Source organism: Littorina saxatilis, linkage group LG7 (assembly GCF_037325665.1).
Source record: "Littorina saxatilis isolate snail1 linkage group LG7, US_GU_Lsax_2.0, whole genome shotgun sequence".
NCBI classification, from domain to species: Eukaryota; Metazoa; Mollusca; class Gastropoda; order Littorinimorpha; family Littorinidae; genus Littorina; species Littorina saxatilis.
Genome location: NC_090251.1, coordinates 44,841,549 through 44,857,560, shown reverse-complemented (window position 1 = coordinate 44,857,560; position 16,012 = coordinate 44,841,549). Strand labels below are relative to the sequence as shown.

The 16,012-nt window shown below is 40.6% G+C and overlaps 1 protein-coding gene across 4 annotated transcripts in view; it reads left to right on the top strand.

The window, feature by feature from the left end:
* LOC138971565 (mediator of RNA polymerase II transcription subunit 25-like) overlaps nt 1-15,274 on the top strand; it is a 57,311-nt gene extending 42,037 nt beyond the window's left edge. The window contains exons 19-24 of one of the 4 annotated variants that reach the window (XM_070344324.1): nt 675-728; nt 4,757-4,882; nt 8,159-8,282; nt 9,587-9,631; nt 13,986-14,155; nt 14,903-15,274. In XM_070344324.1, coding sequence (XP_070200425.1) covers nt 675-728; nt 4,757-4,882; nt 8,159-8,282; nt 9,587-9,631; nt 13,986-14,155; nt 14,903-15,085 — 702 coding nt within the window. In that variant the 3' untranslated portion in view covers nt 15,086-15,274. Of the gene's footprint in view, nt 1-674; nt 729-4,753; nt 4,883-8,158; nt 8,283-9,586; nt 9,632-13,985; nt 14,156-14,902 lie in introns of all 4 variants that reach the window. The other 3 variants (XM_070344323.1, XM_070344326.1, XM_070344325.1) reach the window with 3 other exon arrangements.
* The last annotated feature ends 738 nt before the right edge of the window (nt 15,275-16,012 follow it).

Genomic DNA, 16,012 nt, shown 5'->3' with positions numbered 1-16,012 from the left:
AGTGCAGGTCTATGTTTTACTGCAGTACAGTTTACAGTTTAAACATGATTACAGTGCAGGTCTATGTTTTACTGCAGTACAGTTTACAGTTTAAACATGATTACAGTGCAGGTCTAGGTTTTACTGCAGTACAGTTTACAGTTTAAACATGATTACAGTGCAGGTCTAGGTTTTACTGCAGTACAGTTTACAGTTTAAACATGATTACAGTGCAGGTCTAGGTTTTACTGCAGTACAGTTTACAGTTTAAACATGATTACAGTGCAGGTCTAGATTTTACTGCAGAACAGTTTACAGTTTAAACATGATTACAGTGCAGGTCTAGATTATACTACAGTACAGTGTAGAGTTTAAACATGATTACATCACAGGTCTAGATTTTACTGCAGTACAGTGTAGAGTTTAAACATGATTACATCACAGGTCTAGATTTTACTGTAGTACAGTATACATATAGTTTAAACATGCTTACTGTCTAGATTTTACTGCAGTACAGTTTAAAGTTTAAACATGATTACAATCTAGATTTTACTGCAGTACAGTGTACAGTTTAAAAAGGACTGAAGCAGTTATAATGGGGCTGGCCTGTAAGATGGTGATGTATTTGATGTTGTGACCCCCGTGTTGGTGTTGTAATGCTGCATGAGATGTTGTGTTGTTGTTGTGTCGTTTAGACCACGCCCAAGGCTCTGCCGTCCGCCATGGCATTGGCACAGGCCATCAACCAGGTAAATAGACCATCTTCACAAATAACTGTCGGTATTTTTATGACCTGTGGAAGGGCAAGCTGACCTACAGTGTTGTTCCTAAACACAGAGAACAGTCGATGATTTGGACCTGGATTCAATATATATATGTATTTAAACAAAAACAAAAATCTATTTTTTTTTGTCCCATCGCTGGAAAATTTGGGTCACTTTCTTTTCAGTGGAAAGCTAGCAGCACCAGAGTCGCGCTAACCAGGTATGTATTGTAGAAATGGCCGTTTGCTGTCAAGAACATGTAGATCTGAACACATTCACCATTATTAACTCTGGCGTCAACGGCGTGACTCCACTTGTATTTCACACTGAAATAAAGTTTGCCTCACTTTCTAGGAATACACCTCTTCCACAAAAAACCCCCAAAAAACTGACAGAGTTATTTCTGGAATACGTCTATTGGGTGTGAACTGCAATGGGGTGGGAATCATCATTAATTGATGAAATCTGATTGGAAATGGTTTTTACAGTGATGCCTGCGATGTGATGACACTGAACACCTCTCAGGGAAGGACACCTTCTGTTGTCCATTGTCTTTTATTTTTACCAACATTTACATTTACGTTTCATGATAGGCAGGGCTCCCCAAACGGTGCGTCCCTGCGTCCTATGAGCACTAGAAGCCGAAATCACGCACTAGAAATTCATGGAGGGGGTCCTGGGACGCACGAAACCTAAGAAGAGCGGGTGCTTGGACGCTCTAAAATTCCGTAATCGTGAGTACCGTAGGTACTGTTTACAGACTGTGTCCTCCTCGAATAATCCAATGAAAAAATTAGACACTTCATATCACACTTTTCTCTACCACAATATGTTGATTGTACACAGGGCCAGGGGGTTTTGATTGTACACAGGGCCAGGGGGTTTGGTACCCCTAGACTCTTGGAACCCTTTAAAACTCAGCTTTGGGGGTCCATGGACCCTCTCAAAATTAAAAAGGAGGGGCTTTCGTGGGGAGCCCTGATAGGCCACTTGCACGGTTTATAATGGACACTTGGGTGATCTGGAGGGTGTCTTTTGCTTGCAGGCTACCACTGTACATTCAGATCTTTTCCTTCTGCTTGACGCTGCTTTTCTTTGAGTTTTTGTTTTGAATTGTCTTAGGCGTACATACCGTTTTTGTGTGTGTGTGTGTGGTTTTTGTTGTTGTTGAGCATAATGACTTTTTTCTTCTTCTGACACATATAACCCTGAGACATCAGTATATATGTGTGATGTCACCTCCACTTTTTTTGGCATTTTCTTTTGACATTTATTGTACTTCCCTCTCTCTTGTCAGTGCCATTCTCTTCCCCATGAGTCTGTCTGCCTTTTTTTTTCTTTCTTTTTTTCTTTGTCCCTTTTTTCATCTGCCCGTGCCTCCCTGACTTTCTGATTCTTACACTGAAACCCCCCCTTTAAGAACCCCCTGACTTTCTGATTCTTACACTGAAACCCCCCCTTTAAGAACCTCCTGACTTTCTGATTCTTACACTGAAACCCCCCCTTTAAGAACCTGACTTTCTGATTCTTACACTGAAACCCCCCCTTTAAGAACCCCCTGACTTTCTGATTCTTACACTGAACCCCCCCCCCCCCCTTTAAGAACCCCCTGACTTTCTGATTCTTACACTGAAACCCCCCCTTTAAGAACCCCCTGACTTTCTGATTCTTACACTGAAACCCCCCCTTTAAGAACCCCCTGACTTTCTGATTCTTACACTGAAACCCCCCCTTTAAGAACCCCCTGACTTTCTGATTCTTACACTGAAACCCCCCCTTTAAGAACCCCCTGACTTTCTGATTCTTACACTGAAACCCCCCCTTTAAGAACCCCCTGACTTTCTGATTCTTACACTGAAACCCCCCCTTTAAGAACCCCCTGACTTTCTGATTCTTACACTGAAACCCCCCCTTTAAGAACCCCCTGACTTTCTGATTCTTACACTGAAACCCCCCCTTTAAGAACCCCCTGACTTTCTGATTCTTACACTGAAACTCCCCCTTTAAGAACCGCTCTTGTACGATCTTCCCCCTTGTAAGACCCTAGTGTTCCAGATTTTCTGTGCATAACATCTGTACTGTAATTGTAAATTTACCTCCAGTTTAAGACACTCCTTGATTTTGGTAGGCCTTGAAGACGGGCGCTGTGGCGTGGTGGTAAGAGGTCGGCCTCTTAATCGGAAGGTCGAGGGTTCGAATCCCGGCCGCGGCCGCCTGGTGGGTTAAGTGTGGAGATTTTTCCGATCTCCCAGGTCAACTTATGTGCAGACCTGCTAGTGGCTTATGCCCCTTCGTGTGTACACGCAAGCACAAGACCAAGTGCGCACGGAAAAGATCCTGTAATCCATGTCAGAGTTCGGTGGGTTATAGAAACACGAAAATACCCAGCATGCTTCCTCCGAAAGCGGCGTATGGCTGCCTTAATGGCGGGGTAAAAACGGTCATACACGTAAAATTCCACTCGTGCATAAACACGAGTGTACGTGGGAGTTTCAGCCGACGAACGCAGAAGAAGAAAGTCTGTCTTGAAAGAGGGGTCCCCCGTAATCCTGACTTTTTCTCCCATCCCCTACCCCTGTTGATAATCCTTTGATCCCAGGATAATTTATGGTTGAAGAAGAAAATGGGATTGCTTTCCTTTTCGTACATCCGGTTCTGTAGTGTGCTTGGAGGTGGGTTCAGAGTACAGTGGAACCCCCCTTTAAAGACCACAACAAATGTGAGAAAATCAGGTCCTTTAAAGGAAGAGGTCTTAAAATGGGGTTAAATTTACAGAGGTTATCAACAGAAAATCTGAAAACAACGGGGTCTTAAACGGGAGGGAGTCTTAAAGTTAAATTGGGGGCTCTTTTAAAGGGGGGTTCCACTGTAACACTTTCTAACTCGGTCCCGAGTGCTGAAGGTTATACCCCCATTCCACACAACCGTTCTATGTCCCGTTCCCGTACCGACCAAGGACGGCTGCCACAGCAATGGAACGCTGCGCAAACGGACGTTTTTGGCATCATTGAGCAGCGTCTGACCATAGTGGCAGCCGTCCCCAGGACGGCTGGGAACGGAAGCTAGAACGGAAGTGTGGAATGTGGGTATGACAACTCAGTGAGTGAGAGCGCTACCGTTGCGTTACCGTTGTTTTAAGTTCCTTTAACGATCCAAGTGTTCCGTTACTGATGGGTTACGGTTCCATTACCGTTCATTCTGATCGGGAGGGGAACGGCTAAAATTTTGAACATGCAGCCCAAACTCAACCGTCCCTAACGGGACCTAGAACGGTTGTGTAGAATGGGGGTATCAGTAGATCCTGCCTCACCTGAACTGGGTCAATTGGCATACTCCCAAGTTAGCCCTGTGGATGTGACTTCAAATGCTGGAAAAGAGCGAACGTTTGAGATTCACTTAGTGTGACAGTGAAGCTCACACGGGGCTCAATCGGGATAGGCAAACGCTATACGCACTCAGTGATTCAGTGATTCACATAGTATAAAACCGTTTCTAGGTCGATACACACTCCAAGTTTGTTCCAAACTTCGACAATAAACTGCCATGAAGCATCAGTTTCGTGTGTGAGTTTGTTTTTGTCTGTGTTTGTTCTCAGCGAACTCTGATACATGTACCTTGAATCGAAAGTGAAGCGAACCTTCGCAAAATGGCGTCGAATGAGTGTTTATGCGGTTCAGTGTCGAAAATGTATTCTACGTTACAGCAAAGGCTGTGCAACATCACATTGTTTTTGCTTTTTTGTACTCTTATAATCAACTGCTCTGCGTTCCTATTGCAAAGTGGTGTCGAATGGCAAATTCGCTTCACTACCAGAAGTTAAAGCCGGAGTGTATACAAGATTCTGACCCCTGTATACTCTGAGTGCGTATAGCCAGTGCGAAATATTGCCCTTGATCAAAAGGAAGAGAAGCAAGTTCAGTGAACCTTTTTTTTTAACCTTTTTTTTCAGGATTTTTTTTTTCTCTCCAGCTCCTGACACTGATTTTCGGCCCTTACATTTTTTTCAACAGCAGAATCTTCCTCAAGGAGGTGCGGGAATTGACACTAGCCTGCTGACCGGCGGTCAGAACCCCATGGTGACGGCCACCACAGGCACTGTGTCCAACCAGCCCATGATGACCGCACAGAACCCTGGACAGGTACACATAGAAGACTTTATTTTATTATTTTTGAGTCACTTGAGAAAAAGTGACTCTATGTAATCGGTCAGTGTTAGTCTGTCCGGCCGGCCGTCCGTAGACACCACCTTAACGTTGGACTTTTCTCGGAAACTATCAAAGCGATCGGGCTCATATTTTGTTTAGTCGTGACCTCCAATGACCTCTACACTTTAACGATGGTTTCGTTGACCTTTGACCTTTTTCAAGGTCACAGGTCAGCGTCAAAGGAAAAATTAGACATTTTATATCTTTGACAAAGTTCATCGGATGTGATTGAAACTTTGTAGGATTATTCTTTACATCAAAGTATTTACATCTGTAGCCTTTTACGAACGTTATCAGAAAAACAAGGGAGATAACTAGCCTTTTCTGTTCGGCAACACACAACTTAACGTTGGGCTTTTCTCGGAAACTATAAAAGTGACCGGGCTCAAATTTTATGTGAACGTGACTCATTGTGTTGTGAATAGCAATTTCTTCCTGTCCATCTGATGCCTCATATAATATTCAGAACTGCGAAAGTGACTCGATCGAGCGTTTGCTCTTCTTGTTTTTATATTTTTTAATTTTTTAAAAATTTTGTTTTTATATGTTTTAAATTTTATTCACTATCTCATCAGAGAAATTTGTTTGTGGTGTGTATATGACAACAAACAGAAATCATGACATGGAACAATTTACATGAAACATTGAGATACAGTAAAAGTATTAAATGTAAATAATTCCTTAAACATGACTGCAAACTCTCGATGCAAATCATCGTATCAACTCACAATTCCTATTCATAATCTCCCCCCCCCCTCTCTCTCTCTCCCCCCCCCCTCTCTCTCCTTTTGTCTTTTATCTTTACCAATATATACCTTTCATGACAGGCCAGGTAATAAACAAAACTGATAATTTATCTGTTATGCTTTTTCATAGTATTTAAAGGCTTACTAACTCGCTCCCGTGTTTACGATGTGTAGTTTGCCCACAATCGATGTCAAATGCATCATAAGGCCATATAATGACGATATGTCGCAATGCGCGGACCATATACATGCATTACAGCTTGTTCTAGCCTCTGAAAAAGTGAGGATGTCAACAAAGACGCGGAGTTATTTCCCTTGCGTCAACGCTACCTCTGTTGGCAAATCTATAAATAGGACGATCTAGATCAAAATAAAAATTCAAATATCTCAACATTGAAGGGGTCCTAGACCACAATATTTTGCAGGGAACTTAATTTAGCATGTCTCCAGCTGTTGGTAAAGCAATTAGCGTGTATAGTCATCGAGTACATATGGCTTTAAGTATAGCGACTCAGAGAATTACAGAAGTGTGCATCATTAGTATCCTCAAAGCATAAACATAGCAGGTAGTTTAGTAATGAAGAAGGTGATAGCCTAGTTTAGTAATGAAGAAGGTAATAGCCTAGTTTAGTAATGAAGAAGGTAATAGCCTAGTTTAGTAATGAAGAAGGTAATAGCCTAGTTTAGTAATGAAGAAGGTAATAGCCTAGTTTAGTAATGAAGAAGGTAATAGCCTAGTTTAGTAATGAAGAAGGTAATAGCCTAGTTTAGTAATGAAGAAGGTAATAGCCTAGTTTAGTAATGAAGAAGGTAATAGCCTAGTTTAGTAATGAAGAAGGTAATAGCCTAGTTTAGTAATGAAGAAGGTAATAGCCTAGTTTAGTAATGAAGAAGGTAATAGCCTAGTTTAGTAATGAAGAAGGTAATAGCCTAGTTTAGTAATGAAGAAGGTAATAGCCTAGTTTAGTAATGAAGAAGGTAATAGCCTAGTTTAGTAATAAAGAAGGTAATAGCCTAGTTTAGTAATGAAGAAGGTGATAGCCTAGTTTGGTAATGAAGAAGGTGATAGCCTAGTTTAGTAATGAAGAAGGTGATAGCCTAGTTTAGTAATGAAGAAGGTAATAGCCTAGTTTAGTAATGCAGAAGGTAATAGCCTAGTTTAGTAATGAAGAAGGTAATAGCCTAGTTTAGTAATGAAGAAGGTAATAGCCTAGTTTAGTAATGAAGAAGGTAATAGCCTAGTTTAGTAATGAAGAAGGTAATAGCCTAGTTTAGTAATGAAGAAGGTAATAGCCTAGTTTGGTAATGAAGAAGGTAATAGCCTAGTTTAGTAATGAAGAAGGTAATAGCCTAGTTTAGTAATGAAGAAGGTGATAGCCTAGTTTGGTAATGAAGAAGGTGATAGCCTAGTTTAGTAATGAAGAAGGTGATAGCCTAGTTTGGTAATGAAGAAGGTAATAGCCTAGTTTGGTAATGAAGAAGGTAATAGCCTAGTTTAGTAATGAAGAAGGTGATAGCCTAGTTTCCTAAAGAAGGTTAGGTAAGATAGTGTTTCTCTCTTTCTGCCTGCGTATGTTTGTGTTTTCAAAGGGTATTTAGAAGGGCATCTGCTGTGAACCTTGAATCCTTATTGTGTTCATGTATGCACATGGGTATGTAGAAACAACAAGGAGATTCTGAACAAAGTTTACTCAGACCTGGTAACCCATACGAATCGCCGTATTTTGTACGCATGATTGTCTAGAATACGATCAGTACAGTCGGTGGAAAAAACGACGAGAAAAATTCCTAGACTACTTTTCTTCACGAGCGCATCCTGAAGCCGATCCAGTGTTTTGAGTCATTTGACACATGATTACAGTTATTGTCAGTAAACATTGAAAGAAGCATTTGTTTTAAATGTATTGGTAAACTTAATTAACAGTGCGACAGACACGTGCGAAGCATGTTTGAATCATGGATGTTCAAATGCTGTGTGGAGTACGCTCATTTTTCTGAAAATACACCAAGTTTGTTTGAGAATACTTCAAGTGCAAAACAGGGGTTCCCAGGTCTGCTTACTCCAGGAAATAACTTTCTTGCCGATCCCCCAGGTCAAACCCGATAGAAACAAACTGGTTTTAAAGCTTGCACGCTACCAACTGAGCTCTTCCTGGAAGGTTCATGTATGTACACAGGGATGTAGAAATGACAAGAGGAGTCTGCAACTTTCTTGCCGAACCCAAGTTTCAAACCCAATAGCAACAAACTGGTTTCAAAGCTTGCACGCTACCCACTGAGCTATCTCCATGGAAGGTTATCTTTAAATATTGTAATTGTATTGTAGCATCTTTAAAAAAAAAAAAATATATATATATAAACGTTACTGTTGAACAGCAAACTGGTTTCAAAGCTTCCACGCTACCAATTGAGCTATTTCTCTGGGAGGTTATCTTTAAATATTGTAAACTTTACTGTTGAACAGCAAACGATGCAGCAGCAGCGGGAACTGCAGTTCCAACAGCAGCAGCAGCAGCAGCAGCAGCAGAAGCAGGCCAACACACAGAAGAACGCCGCCATGATCAGACAACAGCAGCAGCAGCTCATGGGTACGTATTGCTGGGGCTGTTTGCAGGCAAGGGGAAAAGAGAGGGGAAGGGAGGGGGGGTGAATAAATGGGGGACGGTTCTGGGGAGGGTTGGGGGACTGTTAGAGAGGAAGAGAAAGAGAGGGAGTGTGTGTATGACTGTGAGTGCCTGTGCAAATCGATCTTTAGGTGTCATTAGATCTTTAGTCAAATTGATCTTTTGTCAATCCATCAAAGAACAAGAGAGGTAATTTATTGGAAGGTTTAAGTTTTGACATAAAGAGACATCTTTTGTCGCGTAAATCTTTCTTGAATTCCAAACTGACTCAAAACTTTACTTACCAGCGACTAGTAGCATTAGATCCAGGGGGACCTTTCTTTCAGCTAGTCCTGTTTATGACACTATGCATTTAACAACCGGAGGCACACGTTAGGAAAGAGGGATGGAGAGTGAGCGATGTGAGAGGAGTTTCCGTTAAAAAGATGATGACAGGAAGAGCTGATTTTGTTCAGTTTGTCTGCTGGGAATTTGATATATATATGGAGCCCAATGGTGGAGGTTAAGGGAGAAAATCAGGTTTTTATTTTAATTTTTTTAATTTTTCCTGTCCTTCTTTTTATTCTATTTTACAATTTGAGCAACTGCAAATAGGCTAATACTCTCAACTGTGCACCTGCAGTAAGACTTTAATCCCAATTAAACAGCAACAGCAGTAGATCTGCGTCTCCATACTGTTAATTATTATTTATGTAATTATGCGCTTGATCGTGCTAGTGGGGTTGCTAGACTGCAAGATTGCAAATCATCTGTCTGTTCTTTCTTTTATCTTTTATGTTGGTATCTCAATTTATTTGCTTTCTTTCTGCAGTAAGAGATCTGATTTTTGTTTAAGGTTTTTGAAAGACGGTGTTTGTATGTGTGTGTTTGTGTGTGTGTGTGTGTGTGTGTGTGTGTGTGTGTGTTTGATTAAATTAAATTAAATTGGGTTTACTTTCATTAAATGTAATTTATAGGTCAATAATTTTGATCATACCTTGGCATGTATTTAATGTTTGTTGGTGATTATGTGTAAATATTAATGTTGTCATGATCATAAGTAATTCCCTGTCTGCCATACTAACAATGGACATGTCAAATGAATAACAAAGCACCATCAGAGAACTGATTCCCAGAAGCAACTATTGCTTTTTTTTTTTTTTTTAAGTTTTCTTTTTTTTCTATAAGGATGAGAAGAATACCCCACATTAAAGCTAACCCTAATAAAGCTAGATCCTGACAGTGCGTGTAACTGATGCGTCTGTGCTTTCTATTGCTTGCGTGTGTAGACCATGACATGTACTATCCTGGCCACCCATACATGTATCATCATGGTATGTCTAAAACATCTTTGATTATCTTCTTGCTTGGCATTTGGGGAGCGGGGTTGTGTGCCCTGGCCTGGTGACTGGAAATCAGAACGGGAGGCTGTGTGTATCAAAATATTCCACAAATTTTTTTTGGTGGTCTGAATGTTTGTTTGTTTTTTCGGGGGAGGGATTTTTTCAGGGTTTTTCTCCTGGATTTTGGTTGAAATTGGTAGGATAGACTGAGGTCTCATTATGCCTCACATCTTTTTGGATGTTTTTAATTTGATTAGTTTTCATCTAAATATGTGGAAGGATGTGTGTGTGTGTGTGTGTGTGTGTGTGTGTGTGTGTGTGTGTGTGTGTGTGTTCAAGCATCGTAGAATTGGTGCATTTCATACAGTCTTGTTTCATCTTAAGCATAAAATGAAGATGCTTGTCGTTTATCTTGTTCAGGGAAGCATTTTAAAACCATGATTTAACATTGTGGTGGGCTTAGCAGTTCGAAATAAAATTCAAAATTCTTGGTGAGGGAAATATTTAATCTAGATATTTACCTTATCATATTATTATGATATATGGGTAGGTCATCTGCATGGTTTGCAGAGGAGTGTATTCTGATGTAGCTTTGAAATATGTGAGGTGGAGTTTTCTCCGGGTTTGCTTGCATGTTTAACCTATCATATATGCGGCCTTTGATGAAGGTTTTGGGGGTGTTGAGGGAAAAGTTTCTTGGCAGATTTTGTTTTCTTTCTGGATACTTAATCATCAACCTTTCTTGATATAAGTTTGGCAGCATTGACAGCAAAAAGAAATGTAGGAGTGGACCCTGTTAGCTTAACCTCACCTCTGCCTTCCAACCCCTTACCTTACCCAATCCCTTTACCCTAACTGCATACACGTTATCGCTGCGGTTAACTGTACATCGCCTCTACCCTCCATCCCCTTACCTTTACCACATCCCTTTACCCTAACTGCAAACACCTTTATCGCTGCGGTGAAATTTACATCGCCTCTACCCTCCACCCCCTTACCCATACCACATCCCTTTACCCTAACTGCAAACACCTTTATCGCTGCGGTTAACTGTACATCGCCTCTACCCTCCATCCCCTTACCTTTACCACATCCCTTTACCCTAACTGCAAACACCTTTATCGCTGCGGTGAAATTTACATCGCCTCTACCCTCCACCCCCTTACCCATACCACATCCCTTTACCCTAACTGCATGCACATTTATCGCTGTGGCTAACTTTACCTCACCTCTTACCTCCATCACCTTACCCTTAAAGGCTGCCATATTCTTGCATTCATTAATTAATTCATATTGTTTACATGTGCCAATAATGTTATAAAACTGTACCTAAGGGGATATAATAACGATTGGCTGTAGCTTTCGAACACAGAAACAATTATTTCAGTATTACAAAGTGGTGTTGATAGTGTCGAATGTAAACAGAACAGTCTCAAACGCCATCTTTGGTTTACGAAACGTCACGAAGTCCTGGAGAACTGTTGCTAAACAATGCAATAAAGAATTAATTATTTCTCGTAATTGGTAAGGACTTCAAACCTAAAACTTTGCAGGAAGCTTAATTTATACATCCCCGCAACGATGGGAAAAGCCCTGGAAGTAATTAAACTAATTAAATAAGACTATGTCAGCCTTTAATACATCCCTTTACCCTAACTGCATACACATTTATCACTGCGGAAAACTCTACCTGACCTCTACCTTCCATCCCCTTACCCTTAATACATCCCTTTACCCTTACTGCATACACATTTATCGCTGCGGCTAACTTTACCCCACCTCTTACCTCCATCCGCTTACCCTTACCACATCCCTTTACCCTAACTGCGTATACCTTTATCGCCGGGCTAACTTTACCTCTACCCTTACCATTACCTTTACCACACCCCGGTTTACCCCAACTGCAAACACCTTTATCACTTCGACACGCATGCACACACACACATGTATACACATACACAAATGCAAATATTCACACACGCAAGCACGCACACATATACACACATACACACATGCAAATATTCACACACATGCACGGATGCATGCATTCACACATGCACGCGCACACACACAGACGCATGTGCCTTCATGCACAGAGGTGCACACACAAGAAAACACATAAGCTGTAGGTCTGAGGATTAAAAAAGCTTAAGTAAAACTTTCAAGCCAAAACAATAACAACAACAGCAACAACATGCGCAGCATAATTGACTGCACAATGCAAAGCTTAATATTAAAATCTTTCTGCATTTGTCACGTTTTGATATATTACATAAAGGGGTTGGAAGGTTGTGTTTCAGTTTGATTGCAATTTTTACTCCATTTTTCTTTTACAATTTTCTGGGTGACGAGTTATGCATGGCATTTGAAAGTATCATTTTGGTGTAGAGAATGGCAAATATACCTGTTTTTATTATTATGAATTTGAGAGAATTTTTTTTCTTCTGGTTTACCATTTTCATCAAAGGTCATTTTTAGCTTCTTGAGTCTTGTGTATTTATTTCAGAATATTGGTGGAAGCATGACTCAGAAACTAATCATGGCTACTTTGTGTGCATATTGATAATTCAGAAAAATGATTTTTTTTTCATACCTAGGGATATTGCGGTTTGTGTGGGAAATTTACAGAGCAAGGTTGTTTTCCTCAAAAGTTTGTTTTTGGACATGTGATTCTATTAAGAAAAGAAACAAATAAATAAACATACAGTTCTGATGTCACAAATGAGTGCTGTTGCTGAGAACATTGACAGATTTTAAATAAGATTTATTATTATGCAAAAACTGAAAGAATAGATTCAGATATGCAAGTAACGAAATGAAAGTTTTAGCAAAAGCTTATACTAAGTAAGAGTTTTAGCCTGTTTTCTCTGTTTGATATTGTACGAAGCCATTTTTCAGGGTTTAGAAAACTGGCATTTTTGTGTGTGTATGTGCTAGACTACGATTTGCTGCAAAATGAGCCATTGCACAGCACCATATAGAGAACAACTTTCATTTTTATGCAGGATCTGAAATTGGGAAAGTACCGAAAGGGACCCTTCCCCTTTCTATATTCTTGCTATATCAATAAGTAGGTTAGGGCGTTTAGAATTAATCTGGTGTGTCTGGCTGTGTGGTCGAATATTAATTATTGCTGACATAAATGATGATGCATTGAACATAATGATATTGTATGAAATGTGGTGTGTATGCTATTAAAAATGATGATATGAAAGTTTATATCTCAGGAGTGAGCTGTGGAGGAATATAAATTTAACTTATTTTGATATTTTTCATGTGTGTGTTGAAACTAATTGGCTTAATTGCTTGTTTTTCTTTCTATGAACCTTGATTTAATAGTGTTCCTTCATAATATACAAAGTGAGTTATAAAGACAGTCTGGAAGTAAACATTGTCTCCGAATTGCTCTCTTATTAACATGAAAGCAGACCTGGGAACCCATACAGTTTTGCCATATTTTGTACGCATATGATTGTCTAGAATACAAGTCGTACGGTCAGTGGAAAAAAATGCGACGAGAATAATTCCTAGACCACATTTCTTCACATTAGCTCATCCGGAAGCGGATCCAGTATTTTGACACATGATTACAGTTTTTGTCAGTAAACAACGAAAGAAGCATTTGTTTTAACGTATTGGTAAACTTAATTAAACGGTGCAACGGACGCGTGTGAAACATGTTTGAATCATGGATGTTCAAATGCTGTGTGAAGTACGCTCATTTTTCTGAAAATACTCCCATGTTTCTTTGAGAATAATCAAAGTGCTAAACAGGGGTTCCCAGGTCTGTGAAAGTTTGTACAGAGAGTGATAGATGTGTGTAATGTTATGATCACCTTTGATAATATCTCCTTAAGGGCAGAATATACCTGCGCAGTTTCAGCGGCACAGACGACGCACTGCATATTATTTATGCTGCGATAGGGATTATGACGAGTACTTGGCCTGTTTTCCTTTCACGCAACGTGTAGCGGGCTGGGATAATGTGCAGTGCGTTGTCTGTCCTGCTGAAGTTACATAGGTGAGCGCTAGGCCTTAGCAGTACAATGTCAATGCTGTGAGATGCAGAATTATCTGTTAAATGTCACGCTAATCCTTAATAAGATTTTTTTTTTTAGCCTTTAGGGCTTTTTAGCCCAAAGCCATCGACCAAATTTCCCTCATCCACAGCATACAGTCTTTGCACGAACAGCCTTTAACAGCCTGTGTAGTAACCTTCATACTAACGTGAGTACAGTCCTTTTGTTGACTTTTTATTTCTCTTTTTCACAGGCAGTCTCCTTGTTCTTCAGCCTTTTATAGTTAGGTCAATGAGGGAATGAAGTTTGTGCCGTTGTGTTTGCAGCTCTCAACCGCCACACGCAGCAGCAGCAACAGGGTCTTGCAGCGCAGCGCATGCAGATGCAGCAACAGCAACAGCAGCAGCAACAGCAACAGCAGCAGCAACAGCAGCAGCAGCAACAGCAGCAGCAGCCTAACCAGCAGCAGCTACGACAGATGCTCATCAATCAATCGGTAGGGCTTCGTTGTGGTGGAAACCATAGTAGAGTAGAAACCCCCTCTAAAGACCCCCACCCCAGTTGTAAGGTTTTTCTTTCTTCTGTCTCTGATGAAACATTTATAACTGCATTTATCCTACATTATGTGAGAGAGACCGCCCATTTGGTATCCAAACTATATCGTGAAACATGTGTTTATAATGTAAATGAGGTCAAAGGGTCAAACTATAACCCTGACATTGCTCATTCTGGCAATGACGACGCAGAATAATATGTTTGTTTGTTTTTTTCATCTTCTTGTTTTCTTTCTCTGGCAAATGATTCCCCTTTCTCTTTGGAACTGACCAATTAAACGGATTCAGTATTCAAAGTGAACAACTTCGGAGTACATTTAGTGTGGGTGTCTATGCGGACAGTCATTTATTATAGCGAATTGAAATGAAATGGTTTGAAGTTTGAAAGTGAGTCGATTCAAAGCGACTGAGCTGTCACAGTAAACTTGATGTAGAAGGCACAAAAGCAAAGAATTTAGGATAAACAGAATACTACACGGCTTGCTGTGTAATACCAGGTTTACATGTGTTGTTTTTTCAAATATGTAAAAGCTCGCTTTAGCTCTCTTTTCGATTTAGAAAAACAACAACAACAAAAACACTTGTGTAAACCTGGTATCACTCAGCAAACCATGTAGTATTCTCTGCGAATAGCCATGCCCTTGGCCTGATTTCTTCATGACCTTGTTTGTCTGATCTTGCTCTCCCAGCAAATTCGCCACCAAATGCTGATGCAGCAACAACAGCATGGGAGACAACCTGGCCCCCAGAGCCAGCCCGGAGTTATGGCCGCTGGGTCTCAGGGGCAGATGCAAGGGATGCAGATGGCGCAGATGGGGGGACAGCCGAATCAGAACATCAACATGGACGATTTCAGCTTTGACATGATGTGATAGGCTTTGTTTGGAACCTCGGTTTGATTGCTAGTTTCGAAGTTTTGCAGACAGCACAGTGATGTACGTACGTACCGTCACTCTATCAAGATACACAGTAGATCTGCTGAGGGTGCGAAAGGGGCGTTTTAGGCTGGAGACTGAAAAGGACTGTCTGACTAAGTAAGGTTGTTGCAGTAGATTAACAAAGTAATACTTGGCTGGGGGGGGGGGGGGGGGGGGGGGGGGGGGGGGGGGGAGGGGGGGGACGGAGGGAGGCATACTCCAGGTAGAGCCCTGTCAAAGTGACATCTCATGTTGAAAGAAGAGTGACAATTCAGGGAATCATTTATTGATTGATATGAAGCTAACACTGGGCTAAATGTGAATATTTAAATCATGGATGAAATTACAAAAAAGAATGCTAGCATTCCAGCCCAACAGTCTTGCAAGTTAACAGAACAGGGTTAACACAAATGCACACACGAACAGACACACGTACGCTAACAAGCACACACACGTTCATACGCACACACACACACACACACATACGCACACACAAACAAGCACAGCTTGTTCCACTGTACTCTTTGTACTTATGCCTGTGTTAGAGGATATTTCTTTGTCTGTTTTTCGTTGACTTTGTTGGCTTCTAGTTTTGTTTTTTCTCGAGGAGCACACGCCAGTTAGAAACACATCTCGTCACACACAAACTGTTTTAATATTTTGTGCATGAATTTTATTTTTTATGAAGAACTGAATTTGAAACAAATTGTAAATGTGTGAATGATTTTTAAAATTTGTGAAATTGAATTGGAATGTTTTGTAAAAAAAATGTGATTTGCAGTGCTGGCTGCTGGCAGTGGGTAAATGTAACAAAACAGACATGGTTTGTTTTATGGTGAAGTGATGATTGAGAGAGAGAGAGGGGAGAGAGAAAGAGAGACA